The sequence below is a fragment of the Carcharodon carcharias genome, chromosome 10 (assembly GCF_017639515.1).
Source record: "Carcharodon carcharias isolate sCarCar2 chromosome 10, sCarCar2.pri, whole genome shotgun sequence".
NCBI classification, from domain to species: domain Eukaryota; kingdom Metazoa; phylum Chordata; class Chondrichthyes; order Lamniformes; family Lamnidae; genus Carcharodon; species Carcharodon carcharias.
Window position 1 is genome coordinate 80301007 of NC_054476.1, and position 25467 is coordinate 80326473.

The following is a 25467-nucleotide window of genomic DNA, read 5'->3' on the forward strand; positions in this document are numbered from 1 at the left end:
TAACGTTTTAGGCTGGGATGACCCTTCATCAGAACTGAAGATAGAAATATGAAATAAAAACAGAAAATGCTGGAAAAACGCAGCAGGTGTTGCAGTATCTGTGGAGAGAGAAACAGAGTTAATGTTTCAAGCCTATATGACTCTTCTTCAGAGCGAAAGAGAAATAGAAATGTGATATAAACAACAAATATAAAAACAAAAAAAACTGCGGATGCTGGAAATCCAAAACAAAAACAGAATTACCTGGAAAAACTCAGCAGGTCTTGCAGCATCGGCGGAGAAGAAAAGAGTTGACGTTTCGAGTCCTCATGACCCTTCGACAGAACTTGAGTTCGAGTCCAAGAAAGAGTTGAAATATAAGCTGGTTTAAGGTGTACCAGCTTATATTTCAACTCTTTCTTGGACTCGAACTCAAGTTCTGTCGAAGGGTCATGAGGACTCGAAACGTCAACTCTTTTCTTCTCCGCCGATGCTGCTAGACCTGCTGAGTTTTTCCAGGTAATTCTGTTTTTGTTTTAGAAATGTGATATGATTGATTTTATACAGTTTAAGAGGAGGTGGAGGTACAAGGTCAGGGATAGGTGACAGCTAGGGAGAGATTGACAAAAATGTCATGGACACAAGACAAAGGGAGTGCTAATGGTAGTGGTAAAGAGTAAAGAAGATGCTGAAAGTGGCATAAAGGTAAGATAGCAGAACGTGTTAATAGCAGAATAAGGTTCAGCACTCAGTGAAAGCACAACATAGAAACAAGTCTCAGGTGGCCCTGTGGGGGGAGGGGGTGTTGGTTGGGGAAAAAGGATATTAAAAAATGAATAAATAAAATAATAACATTTAAAATAAATAAAAATAAATAAATAAAAATTGGATTAAGAAAAGGGGTCAAGATGGAGAAGAAAGTTCATGGTCTGAAGTTGTTGGACTTGATGTTAATTCTGGAAGGCTGTAAAGTGCCTAATCGGAAAATAAGGTGCTGTTCTTCCAGTTTGCGTTGAGCTTCACTGGAACATTGTAGCAGACCAAGGATGGACATTTGGGCATGAGAACAAGATGATGAGTTGAAATGGCAAGCGACAGAAAGGTCTTGCTTGCAGACTGAGCAAAGGTGTTCCACAAAGTGATCACCCAGTCTTTTGCTTTTATATTAAGATAGAAGTATAGTAGGTTTTAAGCCAGTGGAAGGGGGAGGGACAGAAAGAACGACATGGTTGGGCTGTGATGGGGTGGCGGGCAGGAGAAATTAAATAACTAAAGATTTCATGGTGCAAAAGCCAAAGTTTCGTAATGGGCATAGTAAAGAAACAAAAAATGTGTCCAACTGAGGTGTGAATGGCTACATAACAGCCATCTGAATGTAATATGAAGGGATAAATAAGGAAACAAGTCACAATTTTTTGGCTGGTTCAATCTTGTCTCACTGATGAAGAAAATGCAGGGCTGTATAGATTTTAACAACACTTTTAACGAAGTGCCACATAAAAGGCTGGTTAACAAAACTGGGGCTCATGGAATAGGAGATTCATTGTCAGCTTGCATTTAAAAAAATGCTTAAAGACAGGAAATAATGAGTCATAGTAAATGGTTATTTTTCAGGCTAGACAGTAGCATTCCCCAATGATCAGTGCAAGAACCGCCTACTTTCATAGAAATAAATTATTTGAATTTTGGATACAGAGTAAAATTTTAAAAATTGCTGTTGGAGGTGTGGCAGACAGTGAGGATGAATGATACCAATCAACTACAACAGGACAAAGGCTAGCAGAATGGGCAGACAAGTGGCAGATGGAATTTAAGAACAAGGTGTGTGATGTGATACATTTTTGGCAGAAGGGAGTGTGCAGGGACAGAGGGACCTGTGGCGTTGATCTTTGAAGGTGGCAGGACATTATTTTTTTCATTCATGGGATGTGGGCATTGCTGGCTATGCCAGCATTTATTGCCCACCCCTAATTGTCCTTGTTCAGAGGGCATTTAAGAGTCAACCACATTGCTGTGGGTCTGGAGTCACATGTAGGCCAGACCCGGTAAGCATGGCAGATTTCCTTCCCTAAAGGGACATTAATGAACCAGATGGGTTTTTACAACAATCGACAATGGTTTCATCATCAGACTTTTAATTCCAGATTTTTATCTGCCATGGCAGGATTCAAACCTGGGTCCCCAGAGCGTTACCCTGGGTCTCTGGATTACTAGTCCAGCAACAATACCACGATGCGATCGCATCTCCCAATGGAGAGACTAGTTAACAAAGTACATAGGATTGTAGTCTTCATAAATAGAGCTATTGAGTACAAAAGCAGAAGAGTCATACTGAACCCTTATAAAGCTCTGGATATGCCGCAAATGGTATATTGCATCCAGTTCTGGTCACCAAACCTTAGGAAGGATGTGAAGGTACTTGAGAGGGTACCGAGACGTTTTACTTGGATTGTTCCAGAGATGAAGGAATTTAGCTACAAGAGTAGGTTGGAGAAGTTGGGATTATTCTTCTTGGAGCATATAAGAGGTTCAGGGGATATCTGATGGGGGTGTATAAGATTATGACAGATTTGGATAAGGTAGACAAATAAAAGCCATTCCCATTAGCTGGCGATACAAGTACTAGGGGACACACTTTTAAGATTTTTGGCAAGAGATACAGAGGAGATGTGAGGAAGAACTTTTTTACAGTGATTGCTAATGACCTGGAACTCGCTGGCGACAAAGGTGATGAAAACGGAGATGTTCAATGATTCCAAAAGGCAATTGGATAGGTACTTGAGGGAAATAAACTTTAGGTCTATGGAATTTGAGCAGAGAAATGGAACTGACTGGATTGTTCCACAGAGGCTTGGCCTCAATGGAGCCAAATGACATACTTCTGTGTCGTAATGACTCTATGATGCTGTGATCATACTATTCTCCTGAAGATTACTGTCCATTTGGAATTTGAAATGCAACAATAGATGACAGGGCAATGGAGATTTATAATAAAGTGCTCAATTCATTTAAATTTCCACAGACAGAATGACATTAACATTGTTAAAACGCTCTAGTAAATCCCCTTGTGCAACTAAGAAGTCTTCTTCTTCCACTTTCAATTATCACAACTTAGCACCACCCGATGGCTTTAGCAGAGTTGGAAGCAGGCTGCTAATTCCCCAGCTCTGACAACTGAGATGCCAGTGGCAGACACCCTCTGAGCTTAGGTGCCCTTAAGGGTCCTTTCAAAGACTGCCCCACCTGCCCCTATGTTACTATTAGACTTGGTCATTAGAGCAGGAGACAACATGTGAAGCACTGCCTGGGGAGAGGGGTAAGAAGTGAAGTGGGAGCATCCTGAGACAAGTCTCCACTTCCATTTGTCCTTTTCCTGCCTTCCCCATCATGGTCCATCTGCACTTCCCTGGTATCCAAGAGATGTAGAGCACTTTGCACCAGTTCAGTGAGGCATTAAGTTGAAAAGGCAAGGCTTTCCTCCATCCTGTTCAAAGTAGGCAGTCATTGGTGAGGGCAGAATACACTCAGTTGCCTGCCACTTGGGATTCTCCATGCAGGTGACCACTCATTTCACAGAGGTGGACATCAACGCAAATACCTGAGGCATCATGGCACTTACGGTAGAGATGGACTTCTTCAATCTCTGTCCAAGGCTGTGCAGTGCCTCTGGAAATGCTGACAGAATTACACACATTTCCCATTGCTGCTCCAGAATTGTCCTCTTCGTGAATGATCCCCGAGGTTCAGCATTACTGAGTAGAGCTTGGCGTGTCCTTGGCCCTACATTGGATCTCTCCACTGCTGTGTGTACCTCCAGCTCCTGCTGTTACTCACAAGTGATGTGCAGCTCACCATGTATTATTTGTATGGCTGGAGAAGCAGTTAAAAGTTTAATGTCAAGGTCAACAATTCATTCGGTGGCTTCAGCTGACACAGTGTGAATGGTTGTGATGCCACCAGGATTGGAACTCTCAAGGCAGAAGTTCAGTATGTGGTCTGACTTGTGTGGTCACAATCACAATTTGAGCTGTTCCTTATGTTCCACCTATGGAGTGAGTGACCATACCTTCCCTGGCCCATCCTCAAGCAGTTGAGGGTTTCCAGATTTTGCTTGGAAGTTTGAAACCTGGGACTTCACTGCTCGGGTCAGTTGCCAGGTTCTGACTTGTGATATTGGTAGTCAACCATGTGATGACCTAGCTATCTCCCTCACTGAGGAGTGCATTTCTGCGCTAGTCGGGGTGTGTGCATGAGCCCTGTGATGGTGCTCCCTCAGAACGCGCCTCCTTCTGAAGACTCATCTGCCCCCTCCTGCTCCAGCTCCTCTGTCAACCTTGAAGGACCTGTTGGAGATGAAAGATGTGAATTTGAATTGTCATGGAAAGGGTTCAAAGTCTACATTGTGCAGATCTTGATATTTCAGTTTAGAAGTGAAAGCAGTTCAATGATTGCCTGTAATGTGCCAACTGGCAGTGTGATAACTAATTCTTTCTCCCAGTATGTGGGACAGCCCCAGTTCTCCATTGCCTATGGATTATGCCTCCCTGCCAATACCCAGCATTTCCTCCTCTGCAGCAGGCAGGGTAGCCATGATTGCAGGGCCACTCCTGGTTCTCTGCCTCTCCCTGGATTTGAGCGTTCTCTTTTCCTGCAGAGTTATGAATGTAAGAAATGGAATATGTGGAAGGGATGGAATCACATGGGTGCAAGAGGGCATTATGATGAGAGTATGTGTGGGTGTTGGTTATGAGGAGGTGCCGAGAGAGAGAGAGAGAGAGAGGAACGATTGGAGCTGCATGCTGTGTTTTTCTGAGGAGTGCTGTACAGGAAAGCTGTGTTTTCTGAGGAGTGCTGTACAGGAAAATGTTGAGGAAGTTGGAGAGTTGGGCTTTGACACATGAAAGTGGTATCTTACTTACCTTCCCTGCCCTTAGGAGGTCAATGGACCCCCTGCACCACTGCATCCATGTTCTAGGGACTGCACTCCTGCTGCTGACTGCGTCAGAGACTTCAAGTCATGGCTGTCAACTTCTTCCTGTCAGTGTGAAATAACATGTCTCTTCAGGCTCTCACTGCCTCCAGCATTACCTCCAAGAAAGAGTCAGAGAACTGGAAGCAGTCTTTCCATGTTTTGCTTCCATTGCTTTGCTTCCAGAATGTCCAGATGCAGCCATTTTGCGTCCCTCTAGGCTCCCTTTAAATAGAGATCCTTTCATTGAAAGATGCAGGTTGTCATGCCCACACTCTGTGGTAAATCAGGAAACCCTGAGGCAGGATGTTAATGTTTTGGCTGAGTTAAATAGCCACTCCAAAGCATCCGCAGTTTTTTGCTTTTATTTTAGCCACTCCAAAAGCTGCTGCTGCAACAATTGGGTTTATGATCCACTGCAGTTCCCCCATTGTGAGCAGGCCTGTTTCGTTAAAGTTCTGTACCAGCTGTCTGCTGGTCCTTCAGTCATGTATATTCATGTTCCATAGTGCTGCTGACGAATCAAGGCCTACATATCAAGAATCAGGAACACTACTAGATTGGAAAAGTTGCTATAGATTATTTCTACTAAATGCATTAAATAAAAATAGAGTTTAGATAATCATTGAATTATAAAACCCAGAGGGAGGCCATTCAGCCCATCATATATGTGTTGGTTCTTTGAAGGAACTATCTAATTAGATAGTTCCTAACATTGATAACTAACATTGCCCTTTCCCCAGAGCCCTGCAAACTTTTCCCCTTAAAGCATTTATTGAATTCCCTTTTGAAATTGTTAGTGCATTGTAGATCATAACAACTCAGTGTTTATATAAAAACAGCACTTTTGACAGTACCTTCCAAACCCATGATCTCTACCACCTCAAAAGACAAAGGCAGCAGATGCATGGGAATATCACCACCTGCAAGTTTCCCTCCAAGTCACACACCATCTTGACTTGGAAATATATCGCCATTCCTTCACAGCCGCTGGGTCAAAAACCTGAACTCCCTCCCTAACAGCACTGTGGGTGTTCCTATAACATATGGATTGCAATGGTTCAAGAAGGCAGCACACTGTCACCTTCTCAAGGGCAATTAGAGACGGGCAATAATTGCTGGCCTAGCCAGCAACATTTACATCCCATGAATGAATAAAAAAAGTCCTTCTCTCACCTCTGGTTCTTATGTGTCTTCTGGTTGCCCACCCTTTCTACCACTGGATATGGTTCTCTATTTACTCAATATAACCTTTCTAGATTTTGAACACCTCTATTAAATCTCTCCTTAAAGTTCCTTGGGTGGGTGGCAAATTGCTGAGGCCACAATCTTTCAATTCCTTTTTGATACAAGAGTGGTGCCAGAGAATGGAAGTGTTGCAAATGTTACAAAATTTGTTCAAAAATGGGGAAACTTGAATAAGTGTGGGCCAGTCCGGCTGATAATGGCAGTGAGAAAAAATTTGGAGATGACAATCAGGGTCAAAATTAATTGGCACTTGGAAAAATATGGATTGATAAATGAATTTTGCTTTCCTCATTCAAGCTCTCTTTTTTTTTCAAATTATGTTAAACCTGTGTCCTCCAGTTATCAACCTCTCTGCCACTGGAAGTTTCTTCTTATTTACCCTATCAAACTTTTCAAGATTTTGAGCACCTCTATTAAATCTCTCAAGCTCCTCTGTGCTAGCAAGAGCCCCAGCTTCTCTAGCCTGTTCATGCAACTGAAGTCTAATATCTCTGGTACCATTCTAATAAATCTCCTCTGCATCCTCTCCAAAGTCTTGAAATCCTCCGAACACATGGTGCCCAGAATTGGCCACAATACGGCCAACTGAGGCCAAACCAGTAATTAATAAGAGTTTTAGGAAAAGATCCATACTGTTGCACTTTGGTTTTAAAGCCAATGATTCAGTATGCTTTTAACATCTTTCTCAACTTGTCCTACCACTTTAGAGATTTGTGTTTGTACATCACCAGGTCTATCTATTTTTGCACCCTGTTTAAAATTATACCTTAGATTATATTCCCCATTCTTCCTACCAAAATGAATCACTTTACCCTTTCTGTTAAATTTCATCTCTGACGTGTTTGCCTATTTCATAGAATAGTAGAGCATAGGAGGCCATTTGTCCTATTTGTTGTTTCTCCATGTCCCTCCATTTTTTGTTTTCAAGTATTTTCCAATTCCGTTCTGGGCTACTATTGAACCAGTTTATTAGTAGTACGTTCCATATACATTCTATTTGTTGCGTAAATGGCTTCTCCTCATGCCACCTATGGTTCTTTTTGGTAATCACCTTAAATCTGTGTCTTCTAGTTATCAACCCTTAGTCATCATGGTTTTATCATCTCTATCAAATCTCCTCTTAACCTCCTCTGTTCTAAGGACAGCAACCCCAGTTTCTCCAGTCTGTCCGTATAACTCGTTCCCCATCATTGAATCCATTTTCGTATCTCTTCTGTACTCACTCCAAAGTATGGATGTCCTTCCTAAAGTGTGGTGCCCAGAATTTATTATAGTACTCAGTTGAGCTGAATTAGTGTTTTATATAGATTTAGCATAACTTCATAGCTTTTGTAGTCTGTGGCCCCTATTTAAAGCCTAGGACCTCATATGCTTTATTAACTGCTTTGTGAATCAGTTCTGCCACCTTCACAGATTTGTGCACAAACACCCCCAGATCTCTCTGTTCTTGCACCCCACCTTTAAAATTGCACCACTTAGCTTGTATTGCCTCTCCTCATTCTTCCTACCAAACGGCATCATTTCACACTTCTCTATGTTTAATTTTATCTGCTGTATCCATCCATTTCACCAGCCTATGTCCTCCTAAATTAAGTTTAAATCTGCTTCACTCTTTACTATGTTTCTGAGTTTCGTGTCATCTGTAAACTTTAAAATTATGGCCTATCTACCCAAGTCCAGAACATTATTGGAAACCAAAAAGAACAATAATCCTAATACCAGCCCCTGGCCAACATCACCAAACACTCCCCTCCACTCTGAAAAACATGATCAAGAAGTTCACGGATGACACAAAAATTGATAGGGTGGTAAATAGTGAGGAGGATAGCTGTAAACTGCAGGAAGATACCAATGGACTGGTCAGGTGGGCAGAGCAGTAGAAAATGGAATTCAACCCGGAAAAGTGTGAGGTAATGCACTTGGGGAAGGCTAACACAGCAAGGGATAACACTATGAAGGGTAAGACCCTGGAAAGTACTGAAGATCAGAGGGACCTTGGTGTGCATATCCACAGGTTAAGAAGGCATGTGGGATACTTGCCTTTATTAGCCGAGGCATAGAATACAAGAACAGGGAGGATATGCTAGAACTGTATAAAACGCTGTTTAGCCACAACTGGAGTATAGCGTGCAGTCTTAGTCACCACATTATAGGAAGGATGTGATTGCGCTGGAGAGAGTGCAGAGAAGATTTACCAGGATGCTGCCTGGGCTGGAGGGTCTGAGCTATGAGGAAAGATTGGATAGACTTGGAGCAGCAAAGGTTGAGAGGGGACCTGATAGAGGTATATAAGATTATGAGGGACATAGATAGGGTGGATAGGAATGCACTTTTTCCATTAGTAGAGGGGTCAATAACCAGGGGGCATATATTTAAGGTAAGAGGTAGAAGGCTAAGAGGGGAGTTGAGGGGAAATATTTTCACCCAGAGGGTGGTGGGAGTCTGGAACTCACTGCTTGAAAGGGTGGTTGAGTCAGAATCTCTTGTAACATTTAAGAAGTATTTATATATTCACTTGCATTGCCATAACCTCCATGGCTATGGGCCAAACGCTGGATAATGGGATTAGTGTTGTCAGATCTTTGTTGACCGGCATGGACACAATGGGCCGAATGGCCTCCTTCTGTGCTGTAACCATCTACGAGTCTATAGCCCTTCATCACAACTCTCTGCTTTCTGTCCCTTTGACCATGGGCTTCAATCTTACTAACAAGCCTATTATGTGGTACTTTATCAAATGCCTTTTGCATGTCCATATGTGCATTAACCCTTTCTATTGCTTCATCAAAGAACTTAACCAAATTAGTCAAACACAATTTGCCTTCAACCAACTCATGGTGGCTGTCATTTATTAACCCATAATTTTCCAAGTACCAATTAATTCTGTTTCTGATTATGCTTTCTAATTTTTTCCTATCATCCTAACATTTGCAAACCTGCATTTCTCTGGCAATGCTCTCAAGGAGGATTGGAGATTACGGCCAGAGCCTCAGTTATCACCACGTTTAGTTACCTATAACCTAGGATTCATTGCTTTTGGACCAAATAATTTTTCTACTCTGAGCATTGACAACCTTTTAAATGACTCCTAATTATTTGTTTTTATCCTAATTAATTTCTCTCATACCACTTTCTTTACTGTGACATTGGCAACAGCTTGTTCTTTAGTGAAGACAGATGCAAAGTACTAATCTGTGTTTTCTGCTTCCATGAGAAGATCTCCTTTTTGTTCTTTGGTCCTAGCCTTCCTTTGAATAACCTTTTTTCATTTATATGTTTATAAAAGACTTTTGGGTTCTCTTTTATGTTATCTGCTAATATATTCTAATATTGTTTTCTTTATCCTTCGGGTTTCCTTTTTCAGTTCTCATCTGTATTTTTTTTGTGTTCAGCTTGGTTCTGTACAGTGTGGTGTTTTCTATCTGGGTTAAGTAACAAGATCTTCAGGTTCTTTATTGTGGGTCTTAAGTCTTTACAACAAAAACCCTGGAGACATGGTAATAATCGGTAGAAAGTAATATAAATCCAAGGATTCCAAAATTGTGGTGAAAGTATGATGTTCAGTTTGGTGACTTAAGTCAAAACCTAATATACATGTATTGGAAAGGTACAGAAAAATGTAACTGGGCTGCTCAAAGTGTATTGATGGTGAGCTGTCATTGAATAATAGAGATACTTAAGTTAGAAAGGAAGTATTAAGGGGAGGCCTTATTGAAATAAAGTAAATAATATAAATATTCCTTCAAAATAAACCAGAAAATTAGGGCCACAGGGCATAAATAGAGCTTAGTGAAAGTTAATTTAAAACAAATATCTGGAGGAACAAGTTTTCTGAACTGATAAACATTTGCAATAACTTGTCTTTTAGGGCAGAAAATGTTAAAAAAAAACTTGTTCAAAAGAGTATTTTGGCCCCATTAAAACACTTCTGAAATTCTGGCAACTCATCTGTTTTCCAGAGGAATGAGCTTTGATAGACTGTTTGGCCATTTTTCATCCATGACTTTTCTTGGATTCTTCCTTAAATCTAATGAGTTCAAATTTCTGACTTTGTATTTTCAATTTCATTGTTTCAGTCACGTTTTAAAAATGGCTGAACTGCCCTCAACTTATGACATTATCAATAGAACAAGCCATTTACAATAATGTTGAAGATTCAATATTTTAAACCTTTTGAGTATCATTAAAATCGTATTAAGAGATATATTGGTGTCATCACTTTTAAGAAGTTTGCTATTATAACTTAAATTTAAAGCACAGTTTCCAAACCTGTGATACTAGAGATGATTTTTATCTCAAAGTGCTAATTTTTGTTTTGCAAAATATAATTTCTCTAAATATTGAAGATTAGATTCTTCCCTAATTTAAGACCTTAACATCTTGCATCATCCCCAACCAATGCCCAGTTATCTGTAGGGTTGCCTATGGCAAGAGCATTATTGGAGGGAATACCTTTACACAAAATGCAGTGACCTAGTGCCTTTGAAGGTGTGAAGACACCCCTTGGTGGAGGCTTTGCTATGTATCATTATGTACTAGTTATCACTATGAATTAATAGCAATAAATATAAACAGTGTTGCTGCCGGTTGAGTCCATTGCTTTAGACTTGGCATTTTGAGCATTACTAATCACGTATACTTAGCTTGTCCTGACAATTTGTCAACTTTAGAAAGACTGACAAAGCCATAAGTGTGACTTTGTATTGACTATGCATATGCAAGTTTCATACACATGCATAAATCTTTCATAAGTGTAATTGTCTAATACTGCAAAATCTGGCCTGCAGTAGAAATGTGTTAAACTTGACACAAAAGAACATAGTATAGAAACATAGGAAATAAAAACAGGAGTAGGTCAGTCGGCCCTTCGAGCCTGCTCTGCCATTCAACATGATCATGGCTGACCCTGTATCTCTATGCCATACTCCCACTCTCTCCCCATACCCATTGACCCCTTTAGAATCTCGAAATCTATCTATTACCTTCTTAAATTTATCCAGTGACTTGGCCTCCACAGCCCTCTGTGGTAGAAAATTCCACAGGTTCGCCACACTCTGAGCGGAGAAGTTTCTCCTCATCTCAGTCCTAAATGGCCTACCCCGTATCCTGAGATTGTGTACCCTTGTTCTAGACTCCCCCAGCCAGAGGAAACATCATCCCTGCATCCAGTCTGTCCAACCCTGTCAGAATTTTATATGTTTCAATGAGATGCCCTCTTATTCTTCTAAACTCCAGTGAATACTGGCATAGTCAGCCCAATCTCTCCTCACAACAATCCTGCCATCCCAGGAATCAGTCTGGTGAACCTTCGCTGCACTCCCTCTATGGCAAGTGTATCCTTTCTTAGGTAAGAGACCAAAACCACACACAATACTGTAGGTATGGTCTCACCAAGGCCCTGTATAGCTGCAGTAAGACATCCTTGCTCCTGTACTCAAGTCCTCTTTCAATGAAGGCCAACATACCATTTGCTACACCTGCATGTTTGCTTTCAGTGATTGCTGTACAAGGACACCCAGGTCCCTTTGTGCATCAACATTTCCCAATCTTTCACCATTTAAAAAATACTCTGCCATAGTGGATAACTTCACATTTATCCACGTTACTGCATCTGCCATGTATTTGCCCACTCACTCAACTTGTCTAAATCGCCTGAAGCCTCTTAACATCCTCCTCACCACTCACATTCCCACCTATTTTTGTGTCATCAGCAAACTTGGAGATATTACATTTGGTTCCCTCATCCAAATCATTGATATATATTGCGAATAGCTGGGCCCAAGCACAGATCCCTGCGGTAACCCACTACTACCGCCTGTCATTCTAAAAAAGACCCATTTATTTTTATTTTCTGTTTGCTGTCTGCTAATCAATTCTCAATCCATGTCAATAATATTACCCCAATCTCATGTGTTTTGACTTTTGCACGCTAACCTTTTATGTGGGACTTTATCAAAAGCTTTCTGAAAATCCAAATACGCCATATCCTCTGGCTCTCCTTTATCTATTCTGCTAGTTGCATCCTCAGAAAAACTCCAGTTGGATTGTCAAACATGATTTCCCTTTCATAAATCCATGTTGACTTTGTCTAATCCCACTGATATTTTCTAAGTGTCCTGTTATCACATCCTTCATAATAGACTCTAGCATTTTCCCTACATTGATGTTAGGCTAACTGGTCTGTAATTTGCTGTTTTCTCCCTCCTTTTTTAAATAGTGGGGTTGCCGAAATAATGTAGTTGTTTAATTGCTCTACCATTCCCTTGTTCTCTATTATAAATTCTCCCATTTCACTGTAAGGGACCTACCTTTGTCTTCACCAATCTTTTTCTTCTTACATACTTATAGAAGCTTTTACAGTCCTCTTTTATGTTCCTTGCAAGTTTACCCTCATGCTCTATTTTTCCCCTCTTAATCGATCTCTTAGTCTTTCTTTGCTGAATTCTAAACTGCTTCCAATCCTCTGGCTTGCTACTTTTTCTAGCAACTTTATATGACTCCTCTTTGGATCAAATATTATCCTTAATTTCTTTTGTTAGCCATGGTTGGGCCACTTTTCCTGTTATGATTTTGTGCCAGAAAGAAATATATAACCGCTGCAATGCATACATTCGTTCCTTAATTATTAGCCATTGCCTTATCCACCTTTTAATGAATTTCCCCAATCTATCTTAGCCAATTCACACCTCATACCTTCATAGCTTCCTTTGATTAGATTTAGGATCCTTGTTTCGGATTGGACTACTTCACTTTCCAATTTCAGGAAGATTTCTATTATGGTAAGGCCACTGTTCCCTAAAAGACCTTGCACAACAAGATTATTAACTAACCCCTTCTCATTGCACAGTACCAAATCTAGGATAGCCTGTTCCCTAGTTGGTTCCTAGACATACTGGTCTAAAAAAAGCATCTCATACACACTCCAGAAATTCATCCGCCACAGTATTATTGCTAATTTGGTTTGTCCAATCTATGGGCAGAATCTTCTGTTCAGCATGTGGGGGTGGGCCCCACACGCTGATGTATAAAATGATGCACAGTGATGTCGAGCATGCGTCCCGATATCACCGCGCGTCATTCCCCTCTTTAGTTCGGCAGGCACGCACCAGAGTCGGCTATGCACCCGCCGAACTGTTAAAGGCCTGTTAAGGCCATTAATAAACTAGTTAAAGTACTTGTAAAAGCTGCCCGTCCAACCTTAAGTTTTGCGGACAGGCGAAGAGCCCAGGCAGCCTTCGCATTTTTCATGAAACCTCATCCACGGGTGCAATGAGGTTTCATGAAAGATTTATTAATGAAATAAAAAATGTTATCAAAATTTATAAACATGTCCGAGCTCACGTTACATTGTTACATGAGGGGACATGTCTGCATAATTTTTTTTTTTCAATGTTTCATAATGAAATTAATCTGCCCGAGGCAACTCTTTGCCTCAGGGAGATTTCTGCACTCTTTCGCGCACATGTGCCAAAGAGCGCAGGCCCTGGATCTCCCTCCTCCCCCCACCCACACAGGTAGCGATGAGCGCTTCCAGGTGCGCATCACGCTGGATGGGCCTTAACAGGCCCGCCCACGTAAAATGGCGGCGCACAGCTGTTCGCGGGTGGCGGTCGGCTCCGCGCCCATTCCCGACCACTCCATCCAATAGGAAGAAGATTCTCCCCTGTATGTAGATTAAAGTCACCCATGATTACTGTAGCACCTTTGTTACGTGCATCCCTAATTTCCTGTTTAATGCCACACCCTATCGTACCACTACTGATTGGAGGCCTATAGACAACTCCCACTAATGTTTTTAGCCCCTTGTTGCTTCTTAGCTCCACCCAAACTAATTCTACATGTAGATTTTTTGAGGCAATATCCTCTCTCACTACTGCACTAATTTCATCCTAAACTAACAATTCCACGCCACCTCCTTTTCCTTTTTGCCTGTCTTTCCTAAATATCAAATACCCTTGGATATTCAGTTCCCAGCCTTGGTCACCCTGCAGCCATGTCTCTGTAATTGCGAGCATATCATACCCATTTACATCTATTTGCACTGTTAATTCATCTACCATATTGCGAATATTCTGTGCATTCAGATACAGTGTCTTTAGACTTGTCTTTTTACACATTTTTTTTGTACGATGGCCCTATTTGCTGCTAGCCCCTGTTTCCTCTGCCTTCCACTTTTGCTTTCTACTTTTCTGTCTTTCATTTCCACCTTTCCCTGTCTTGTGTCTCCCCACTCAAATTCCCATCCCCCTGCCACTCTAGTTTAAACCCTCCCCCACAGTACTAGCAAGTATCCCTGTGAGGACATTAGTCCCGGTCCTGCTGGGGTACAACTCGTCCAGCTTGTACAGGTCCCATCTTCTCCAGAATTGGTCCCAATGCCTCAGGAATCTAAATCCTTCCCTCCTGCACCATCTCTCCAGTCACGCATTCATCTGGTCTATTCTCCTATTCCTGATCTCTCTGGCATGTGGCACTGGGAGTAATCCTGAGATTACTACCTTTGAGGTGCTGCTTTTTAATTTATTTCCTAGCTCCCTATATTCTGCTTGCAGGACCCCATCCCTCTTTTTACCTATGCCATTGGTACTGATATGGACCATGACCTCTCCCTTCAGAATGTCCTGCAGCTGCACATAAATTAGGGTATAAGACAATGAACAGGCATTATGTGCCCTGGTCTCAGATTTTTCTGTATTTTACTCATCCATTAATAAGGCTTCTTGTAACTTTTCCTGTCCTTTCTGATGCAGTACTTACCCTCTTTTCAGCCCCCCCCTCCCCTACCAACTGGCCACCTCCCAGCTAAATGAGGATCTAGCTATTTGGGAGATCACAGTGGTAAATGCACAACTTGGCACATTATGTTAGCACGGCAAAAATTTATGTCAGTGGCTAATTTGTCTCTTTATCAAACAAGTTCAGTTGCTTAGTTCACACATTAACAGAAGTAAATTGCTTGGAGTTTAGGTTAACATAGGGCCTGGTTGGGGTTCATGGAAATATTTTAAAGACACTGTTCTATAATGTTTCTTGTTGCTTATATTTAAAAGGAAGGAGTGCAACCAGGCTCTGGGATCTCAGTCTGCTGCCTTAACTTAAATTCCATCAGTCCTGCTGAGAGGAGTGACCCCAGCAAACTAACAAGAGCACTGCTAGAATACTTTTATACTGAGCAGCATCTGGCTTCACACTGTGCTCGAGGCAAAGGAAAAAACAGTGGGTTCAACATGTCCAGACCAGCTCTTGATCCAGATGTTGTGGATGCAATCAAAGGTATGTAACACTGAGTTTTTTTCAGGCAATAACATCTGTGAGGATAATGTTAAGCTGCAATTGTTAATTTAAAGTTTCAGTCATGGCCATAACTACAACTTTGCAAAGAAGTCACAAAAAAGCAGCATGGATGTTTTAGTTTGAAACTAGCCTGGGCTGTACTTGATCTGCAAGTGCCCAAACTTGATCTTGGGCCCCAAAAACCCTTGATTCCCTTGAAGATCAAAAAACTGTCCAACTCAGCCTTGAATATATTCAATGACCCAGCCTATGCTACTCTCTGGGGTAGTCCATGCCAAAGATTAACGACCCTCAGAGAGAAGAAATTCCTCCTCATCTCCATCTTAAAAGACCCCTTATTTTGAAACTGTGGCCCCTAGCTCTAGATTCCCCTATGAGGATAAACATCCTCTCAGCTTGTAGCCTGTCATGCCCCCCTTAGGATCTTACATGTTTCAATAAGATCACCTCTCATTCTTTTAAACTCCAATAAGTTATAGGACCAACTTTGCTCAGCCTTTCCTCATAAGACAACTGCTTCATCCCAGGAATCAGCCTAGTGAACCTTCTGTGAACTGCCTTCAATACAAGTATATCCCTCCTTAAATAAGGAGACCAAAACTGTACATAGTAGTTATGGTGCAGTCTCACCAAGCCCTGTACAGTTGTAGCAAGACTCCATACCCCTTGCAATAAAAGCTAACATTCCATTTGCCTTCCTTGCTGTACCTGCATGGTAAGGAGAACCCCAGATCCCTCTGAACTACAGCATTTTGCAGTTTCTCCCCATTTAGATATTATTTTGCTTTCCTATTGTTCCTGGCAAAGTGGAAAACCTCATGTTTTCCCACATTATATTCCATTTGTCAAATATTTGCCCACTCACTTAACCAATCTGTATCCCTTTGTATGTCTCTTTGGGTCCTCCTCACAATTTACTTTCTGGCTGACTTTCTATCGTCAACAAATTTGGCTGCTATGTACTCCATTCATCCAAATCATTAATATAGATTATAAATAGTTGAGGCCCCAGCACTGATCCCTGTTACACTGCACTAGTTACAGTTTACCAACCTGAAAATTAGCCATTTATCCCAACCATCTGTTTCCTGTTAGTCCCTCAACCCTCTATCCATGCTCGTATATTACCCCCAGAATTGTGAGCTCTTGTGCGGTAACTTTTTATGTAGCACCCTATTGAATGCCTTTTGGGAATCCATACATGCTACATCTTTCTTTATATTTCTGAGTTTCATGTCATCTGTAAACTTTAAAGTTATGTACTATCTACCCAAGTCCAGACCATTATTGTATACCAAAAAGAACAATAATCCTAATACCAACCTCTGGGGGACATCACCATATACTTCCCTCCACTCTGAAAAACAACCCTTCACCACTGTTCTCTGCTTCCTGTTAGCCAATTTTGTATGTACACTACCACTGTCCCTTTAATCCCATGGTTTCAAGCTTACTAAGAAGTCTATTATGTGGTACTTTATCAAATGCCTTTTGCATGTCCATGCCTACAACATTAATCCTTTGTATTAATTCATCAAAAAACTCAACCAAGTTAGTCAAACACGAGTTGCCTTCAACCAATTCTGGTGGCTGTCATTTATTAACCCATAATTTTCCAAGTGCCAATTAATTCTGTTTCAGATTATGCTTTCTAATTTTTTTCCCACCATCCTAACATTTGCAAACCTGCATTTCTCTGGCAATGCTCCCAAGGAGGATTGGAGATTATGGCCAGAGCCTCAGTTATCACCACTTTTACTTACCTATAACCTAGGATGCATTCCTTTTGGACCAAATAATTTTTCTACTCTGAGAATTGACAACCTTTTAAATGGCTCCTGTTTATTTGTTTTTATCCTTTACTGTTACATTGGCAAAAGCTTGTTCTTTAGTGAAGAAAGATGCAAAGTACTCATTTTGCTTCTTCTGCTTCCGTGAGAAGATCTCCTTTTTGCTCTTTGGTCCTAGCCTTCCTTTGACTAACCTTTTTTTTATTTATATGTTTATAAAAGACTTTTGGGTTCTCATTTATGTTATCTGCTAATATATTCTAATATTTTTTCTTTATCCCTCTGATTTCTATTTTCTGTTCTCATCTGTAATTAAGTTAGAAAGGAAGTATAAAGAGGGAGGCCTTACTGAAATAAATTAATATAAACATGACTTGCCTTCAGTAAATTTGTAGTGTCTGTCATTTATTAACCCATATTTTTCCAAGTGCCAACTAATTTAATTTCATATTATGCTCTCTAAAATTTTCCTACCATCCTAACTTGCATACCTTCTGTTCCCCTTTATCCACTCTGCTTTTTCTATCCTCAAAAGAACTCTAATAAATTTGTCAAAAGCACTTCCCTTTCATAAAACCATGTTAACTCTGCTTGTTTGTATTTTTTTTTAAAGGTCTTGCTTCTACTTCCTTAATAATTCCCCATGACAGATGCTAGGCTAATTAGCCTTTATTTCCTGCTTTCTGCCTCCCCCTTCCTGAATAGACGTCTTACATTTGCGGTTTTCCAATCCACTGGGACTCAGAATCTAGGGAATTTTGGAAGATTACAACCAATGCATTCACTATCTCTGCTGCTACTTATTTTAAGACCTTAGGATACAAGGCATCAGGTTCAGGGGACTTGTCAGCCCTTAGTTCCATTAATTTTTATTTTTTCTCTAGTGACAGTGATTGTTTTAAGTTCCTCCCTCTTTTATGCCCCTTGATTTTTTTGACTGTTCTTGGAATGCTTTTTGTGTCTTTTGAAGACAGATACAAAATGCTTGTCCAAAGTCTGCCATTTCTTCGTTTCCCATTATTAATTCCTCAGGCTTATCCTCAAAGGGACCATTGTTTACTTTAGTTACTCTCTTCCTAATTTTATATACTTGTAGAAGCTCTTACTGTAGGTATATCCACAGTACTATTAGGAAGGGAGTTCCAAGATTTTGACCCAGAGACAGTGAAGGAACAGCGATATATTTCCAAGTCAGGATTGTGAGTGATTTGGAGGGGAACTTCCAGTTGGTGGTGTTCCCATGTATCTGCTGCCCTTGTCCTTCTACTTGGTAGCGATCGTGGGTTTGGAAGGTGCTGTCGAAGGAGCCTTGGATAGTTTCTGCCGTGCATCTTGTAGATGGTACACACTGTTTGTCAGTGTTGGAGGGAGTGAATGTTTGTGGATGTGGTGCCAATCAAGTGGACTACTTTGTCCTGAATGGTGTCAAGTTTCTTGAGTGTTGTGGGAGCTGCATTCATCCAGGCAAGTGGAGATTATTCCATCACACTCCAGACTTGAGCCTTGTAGATGGTGGATAGGCTTTGGGGAGTCAGGAGTTAGGATTCCTGGCCTCTGACCTGCTCTTGTAGCCACAGTATTTATGTGGCTAGCCCAGTTCAGTTTCTGGTCAATGGTAAACCCCCCCCCGGAAGGATGTTGATAGTGGGGGATTCAGCGATGGTGATGCCAATGAATGTCAAGGGGTGAAATTAGATTCTCTCTTGTTGGAGATGCCTGGCACTTGTGAGGCATGAATGTTACTTGCCACTTGTCAGCCCAAGCCTGGTTTTGTCCAGGGCTTGCTGCATTTGGACATGGACTGCCTCAGTATTTGAGGAGTTGTGAATGGTGCTGAATGTTGTGCAATCATCAGCGAACATCTCCACTTCTGACCTTAAGAAGGAGGGAAGGTCATTTGATGAAGCCGCTGAAGATGGTTCGGTCCAGGCCACTATCCTGAGGAACTCCTGCAGTGATGTCCTGGAACTGAGATGATTACCTCCAACAACCACAACCATCTTCCTTTGTGCTAGGTACGACTCCAATCAGCAGAGAACTCCACCCCTCCCTGACTCCCATTGACTCCAGTTTTGCTAGGGCACCCTGATGCCATAATATGTCTTGACTCATGGCTTCTCTTCCTACTCCTGCATTGTCGCCTCTGGTGTGCCCCAAGGAGCTACCCTTGGGTCCCTCCTATTTCTTATCAATGTGCTGTCCCTTGGCAACACACCTGAAAATGCAGCATTAGTTTTCACATGCAGCTGACAACTGACAAAACGTGAATACTTACCTTACTTTTAATTCGGCGGTCGGAGCTTGGGACCTTCTGCGCGTGTGTTGGCTGGGAAATGGCCACACATGCGCAGTTGTTCTCTTTACGTTCTTTAGGCTGGGAACTGGTCCTGCACACAGAAGTCAAATGTGCAAAAAAAACAGGTCAGGTGACCTGGAACCAGCGGAAGGTGTCCCAGGGAACAGGACACGGAGAGGGGGACAGGGATAAACAAGAGAGTAGAGCAGAAAAAGGTTCCACAAGAAACCCCCAGACAGGGACAAAAACAGGGATCAGAGATAGATTCCATTGAGCCACCTTTTCAAGAAGAGAGTTCCAAAGACTCTCAACCCTCTGAGTGAAAATAATTTGTCTCATCTTTGTTTTAAATGGGCAGCCCCTTATTTTTAAACAGTGACCCCTAGTTCTGGATTCTTCCACAAGAGAAAACATCTTCTCCACATCCACCCTGTCAAGACCCCTCAGGAACACATATGTTTCAATCAAGTCACCTCTTACAATAAGACCATAGGATGTGGGAGCAGAAGTAGGTAGCAGAAGTAGGCCGTTTGGCCCATTGAGTCTGCTCTGCCATTCAGTGAGATCATGGCTGATCTGATAATCCTCAACTCCACTTTGCTGCCTTTTCCTCTTAACCCTTGATTCCCTTATTGATTAAAAGCCTTTCTATCTCAGCCTTGAATATACTTAATGACCCAGCCTCTAAAGCCCTCTGCGGTAAAGAACTCCACAGATTGACTACCCTCTGAAAGAAGAAAATCCTCCTCATCCCTGTCTTAAATGGGTGTACACAACTCCCACAAGTGATTTCTTGCCTTTGCCATTTCTCATCTCTACCCAAACCATTTCCACATCCTGGTTTCCTGAACTTAGGTCATCCCTCTCTATTGTGCTAATACCATCATTAACTAACAGAGCCAACCCTCCACCTTCTCCTCACTTCCTGTCTTTCCAAAATATTCACCTCCCAATCAATGTCCTCCTGCAGTCACGTCTCCCTAATGGCTATTAAATCATAATTATTTATTTCTATATGCGCTCTCAGTTCATCTGCTTTGTTTCGAATGTTATGTGCATTCAGACAGAGAGCTTTTAGTTTTATTCTTTTTATAATCTCTAGTTTCATCTGTTGATTTACTGTTAGATTTGTACGCTCTATCCCTTCCTGTCACGGTCTGTTTTTCATTTCCTGTAATAATACCTTTTTCTTTTGTCTCTGCTCTTTGATTTACCACATCTTCCTAAATTTGATCCCTTGCCCCACTATTTAGTTTAAAACGCTCTCTATTTCCCTAGTTATGCGGCTTGCAAGAACACCAGCCCCAGCACAGTTCGGGTGTAGACCATCCCAATGGTCCTGATCCCCCTTTCCCCAGTAGTGGTGCCAGTCCCCCACGAACCGGAACCCACTTCTCCCACACCAGTCTTTGAGCCACACATTCATCTGCATAATTTGATTTTCCCTATGTCAATTTGCATGTGGCTCAGGCAATAATCCAGAAGTTATGACGTTCGAGGTTCTGTTTCATAATTTGGTGCCTCGGAGCTCATAGTGACTAAACAGAGCCTCCTTCTTTGTCCTGCCTATATCGTTGATACCTACATGGACCACGACGCATGGATCCACCCCCTCCCACTCCAAGTTCCTCTCCAGCCCCGAGCAAACGTCCCACACCCTGGCACTGGCAGGCAACACAACCGTTTGGATTCACGCTCTTTCCTGCAGAGAACGATGTCAATCCCTCTGACTATAATATCCCCTGCTACCACTACATTCCTTTTTGCACCCACAACTTGAATGGCTTCTTGTACCACGATGCCATGGCCAGTTAGCTCATCCACCCTGCAGCCCCCAGTCTCATCCAAACAAGCAGAAAAAACCTCAAACCTGTTGAACAATTGCAGAGGCCCACACTCCTGCTCTCCTGCTCTCTGAATCCCCATACCTGTCTCACTCACAGTCACACTCTCCTGTCCCTGACCACTGACCAGATCAAAAGCCCGTCCTAAGAGGTGTCACCGTCTCCTGGCACAAAGAATCCAGGTAACTTTCCCCTCCCTGATTCATCACAGTGTTTGTAGTTCAGCCTCCAGCTCATAAACTCTGAGCTGAAGCTGCTCAAACTTCAAACACTTACTGCAGACGTATTTGCTCTGGATCAAACTGGCAACCAGGATCCCCCACATGGTGCAGCTGTGACACATCATCTGTCCTGACATCCTTAATGTGTTTTAATTAACTATTTAATTATTTTATTCAATTATATATTTTACTTTTTAAATATATTTCATTATCCTTACTGCCAGTTGCTAGACTATTTTGAACCTTAGGAATAGAATAAACCTCAGTCACTTACCAGATACCCACCAAATAACTAGCTTCTTCTCCTGTAGCAGAGTACAACCATTTACTGAAGGCTGACATTGCTTATATTCCCACCTCCTTGAAAATGCTCGCCCTCCCTCCTGGCTCACCCTCCGTCTCTCACCCTTCTGACAATGCTCACCCTCTCTCCACTCCCTGACAATGCTCACCCTCCCTCACACCCTGACAATTCTTATCCTCACATACACCATGACAATGCTTACCATCCCTCTGCACTCCCCCTCCCCGCCCCCCCAACAATGCTCACCTTCCCTCCCTCACCCCATGACACAGTGCTCAACTTCCCGCCCCACCAACTCACTGTCCTTTCCTCACCCCCTGACAATGCTCAACGCCCTTTCTTGCTCACCCTCTGTCCCTCCCTTCCTTACAGTGCTCAACCATCCCTCCCTCCCTCCCGGCTTACCTTCAGGAATACCTTGCTCTTGTCCGGATTGACAGGTCTGGTGGGGCTGGTGAACATTGTCATGGGATGAGGGAGGAGAGGTGAGCATTGTCGGTGGGTGCAAGAGGAAGGCTCAGCTGGGAGGAAGGGTTAGCATTGTCAAGGGATGCAGGAGGGAAGGTGTGCATTGTTGGGCATGTGGGGGAATGGTGAGCAGTTTCTGGGAGGGAGATTAAGCATTGTTAGGGGTGACAAGAACATTTAAAATTCTGCAAGTCAGTTAACAGAGGCAGACCTTAAGGGTTTGTCTTCAGTTCATGGCGAGAAAGGGGATGAGGTTTTGCTTTAGTTACGCTTTGCCACAAGGCCACCCCAGACTGCTAGTTGCTGAAGCTGGGACCAGAAAGTCCAAAGGCTCCAGTGTGAAAAGGTAAGAGGATAGTTTTAAACGTGATCAGCGATGTTCACCCCTGCTCTGCCATTGAGCGTAAGATCTGGGCCATTGTCTTCGGTCCTTACTCTGTTCCCTCACTATGGACTCCACCCCTCTTGCTGGTAACTGTCCGAGACTAAACCAGACTGTTCACAATCTTCTTGTCTTATTTGACCTCAAGAATAACTTCCAACCACATATCAATGCTAACACAAAGACTGCCTATTTCCACCTCTATAATATTGCCTGAAGTTTGTCTTTGCCTCTGCTAATCTGCTGCTGAAACCCTTATTCGTACCTTTGTTATCTCTAGACTTGACAATTCCAATGCGCTCATGGCTGCTCTCCCACATTCTACCTTCCATAAACTAGAGGTCAACAAAAGTCTGCTGCTATAATAAAAACAGAAAATGCTGGAAAAACTCAGCAGGTCTGACAGCATCTGTGAAGAGAGAAAAAGTTAACGTTTCAAGTCTGTATGACTTCTTCAGACCTGCTGAGTATTTCAGATTTCCAGCACCCGCAGTATTTTGCTTTTACAAAAGTCTGCTTCTTGTGTCCTTACTTGCACCTAGTCCTGTTTACCTATCACCCCTGTGCTCACTGATCTCTAATGCCCTGTGGTCAAGCAACAGCTTCGATTTTAAAATTTTCATCCTTGTTTTCAAATCCCTTCATGGTCTTGCCCCTTCCTGTCTCATTAATATCCTTGTTTAGCTCTGGCCTCTTGAACATCCCAGATTTTAATTGCTCCAGCACTGGTGTCTGTGCCTTCAGCTGCCTAGGCCCTAAACTCCTGAATTCCCTTCCTAAGCCTCTCCACCTCTCTACTTCTCTCTTTTCTTGTAAGACACTTCTTTAAACCCATCTCTTTGACCTACCTTTTTGCCATCTGCCCTAATATTGGCTCGGTGTGTAATTTTGCTTTTATAATGCTCCTGTGAAGCACCTTGGGTTGCTTTGTTGTGTGAAATAGGTGATAGTAAATTGGCAGCTCATTTTACATCTCTTTCAATTTTTATTTCTATTTAAGGTACTTGTGTTCCTTCTGCCTCCACATTAAATGAAGTTGAAGAGAAAAACTTAACTTTATGTTGGTGGTCTCCAGCACTCTCGTTAGGCTACAGAAGGAACTGGAAAACATAAGGGGCCAGTATTTGTAAAAGCTAATGAGGGGATTAACACCTGTTTAATGTGGTCGCAAGGATGCCTAAATATCGCCTCAATGAATATCACATTTATCATATTCCAGATGCCTTTGAGGGCATGAGACATCACTCTGAAATAGTTCATTTCCTCATTTCAAATCCCAAGAAATAGACAAAACAAAATCTAATATCACCCTACATTTCTTAATTGAAGATTATTAATTACGAATTGCTAATGTCATCTAAAATGTTTGGCAAAAAAAAATCTGTACCTCAGAATGTTTCTAACAACTGGATACAGCAGCCGAATGAGTGTAGAGCGTAATCAATTTCTTGCAAATGATCAAGTTCAGTTTGGTGAAAGTTTTTAAATTTTAGAATTCTGTGACTTGGGTCATACTAATATTGATCTGCTTAAATGATGTAGATGGGATGTGACAAGGGATGCACCATCTCTGAGGTCCCTTATTTGCCATTTGCTACAATGCCCTCAAATTACTTTTCTAGGAAGTTTTGAAAGAAGTTCACAATGGGAAGGTCACCAAGAAGAATAAGGGCAACAGGTGCAAAGGATTGCCATCACTTTTAATTGATAGTCTCACAGGCTACGGGATCACTTGTGTGGTAAATGGGATAAAATGCCACATTGATGCAGTGCTGAGTGTTCTGTGGTTGAGTGTGATGCCCACTGTTGCGTTAGAGTAAAGAAAGCTTATTCTACATCTGATTGTGCTGTTCCTGACTGGGAGTACTTGATACTTACACTGTTGTCTGAAACGGAAAGAGTCCCATTCCCACCATCAGCAGCCCTCATCTTGGAACAAAGAAAAAAATGTGAATGCTGGAAATCTGAAATAAAAACAGAAAATATTGGAAATGCACAAAAAGTATAGGGCAGAATTTAAACTCAGCCATGGCATTGACAACCCGCTTCCAGGTTTCCGACCAGTCACAGAGTGCAAACATGATGGCAACCCGCACTCATCCATGGAAGGATTTCTATTCAAGGGCACCTTGTAGGGGTCAGAAAATTGATTCCTTTGGCTTTAGCAACAACAAGAATGGAAATGCAAATTTGGAAGTCTGCCTCTGGCTCACTCGCTCTTTCCTGGAGATCCTGCCACAGGTGGTGAGGGCCCATAGAGGAATAATGTTTCCCATGTACAGGAGGAAGGGGCAAGCCTATCAGACCAAAAAGACATGACAGTAAGTGGCAGGCACAGTGAGCAGCAGGAATGTGGTCCTTCATATCTGGATTCAGTGCTGCAAGAGGTTCAGTGTCCTCATGGGGACAGGAATAGTGAGTGGCATCCCACCAGATGGCAAACCTCACACTCTGACTTCCTCAGCATGCTCCTCCGCAGCAACCTAGCAAGCCTTGTAGGAACACCCCTTATAGCTCCATTCATTCCTCTTCCTCCCCATCTGAACAGCTAACACTGACACTTACCCTAATCTTACTTACATTGCACACACATCCCTCACACTCATCCTCCACAAATGTTGCAATTCCTTCCTCTCCACACAACTCATTTCTCTAACTCATAACTCTCTGCT

The 25467-nt window shown here is 42.1% G+C and overlaps 1 protein-coding gene across 8 annotated transcripts in view; it reads left to right on the forward strand.

Moving 5' to 3' along the window:
- The window catches only part of prdm11 (PR domain containing 11), a 191308-nt gene that overhangs the window by 132939 nt on the left and 32902 nt on the right, over positions 1 to 25467 (forward strand). For 2 of the 8 annotated variants that reach the window (XM_041196775.1, XM_041196774.1), the window contains exon 11: positions 15247 to 15469. The exons of the other annotated variants lie outside the window; for them this stretch is intronic. In XM_041196775.1, the coding sequence (XP_041052709.1) occupies positions 15247 to 15469 (223 nt within the window). The remainder of the gene's footprint in view (positions 1 to 15246; positions 15470 to 25467) is intronic. 8 annotated transcript variants of the gene reach the window in all.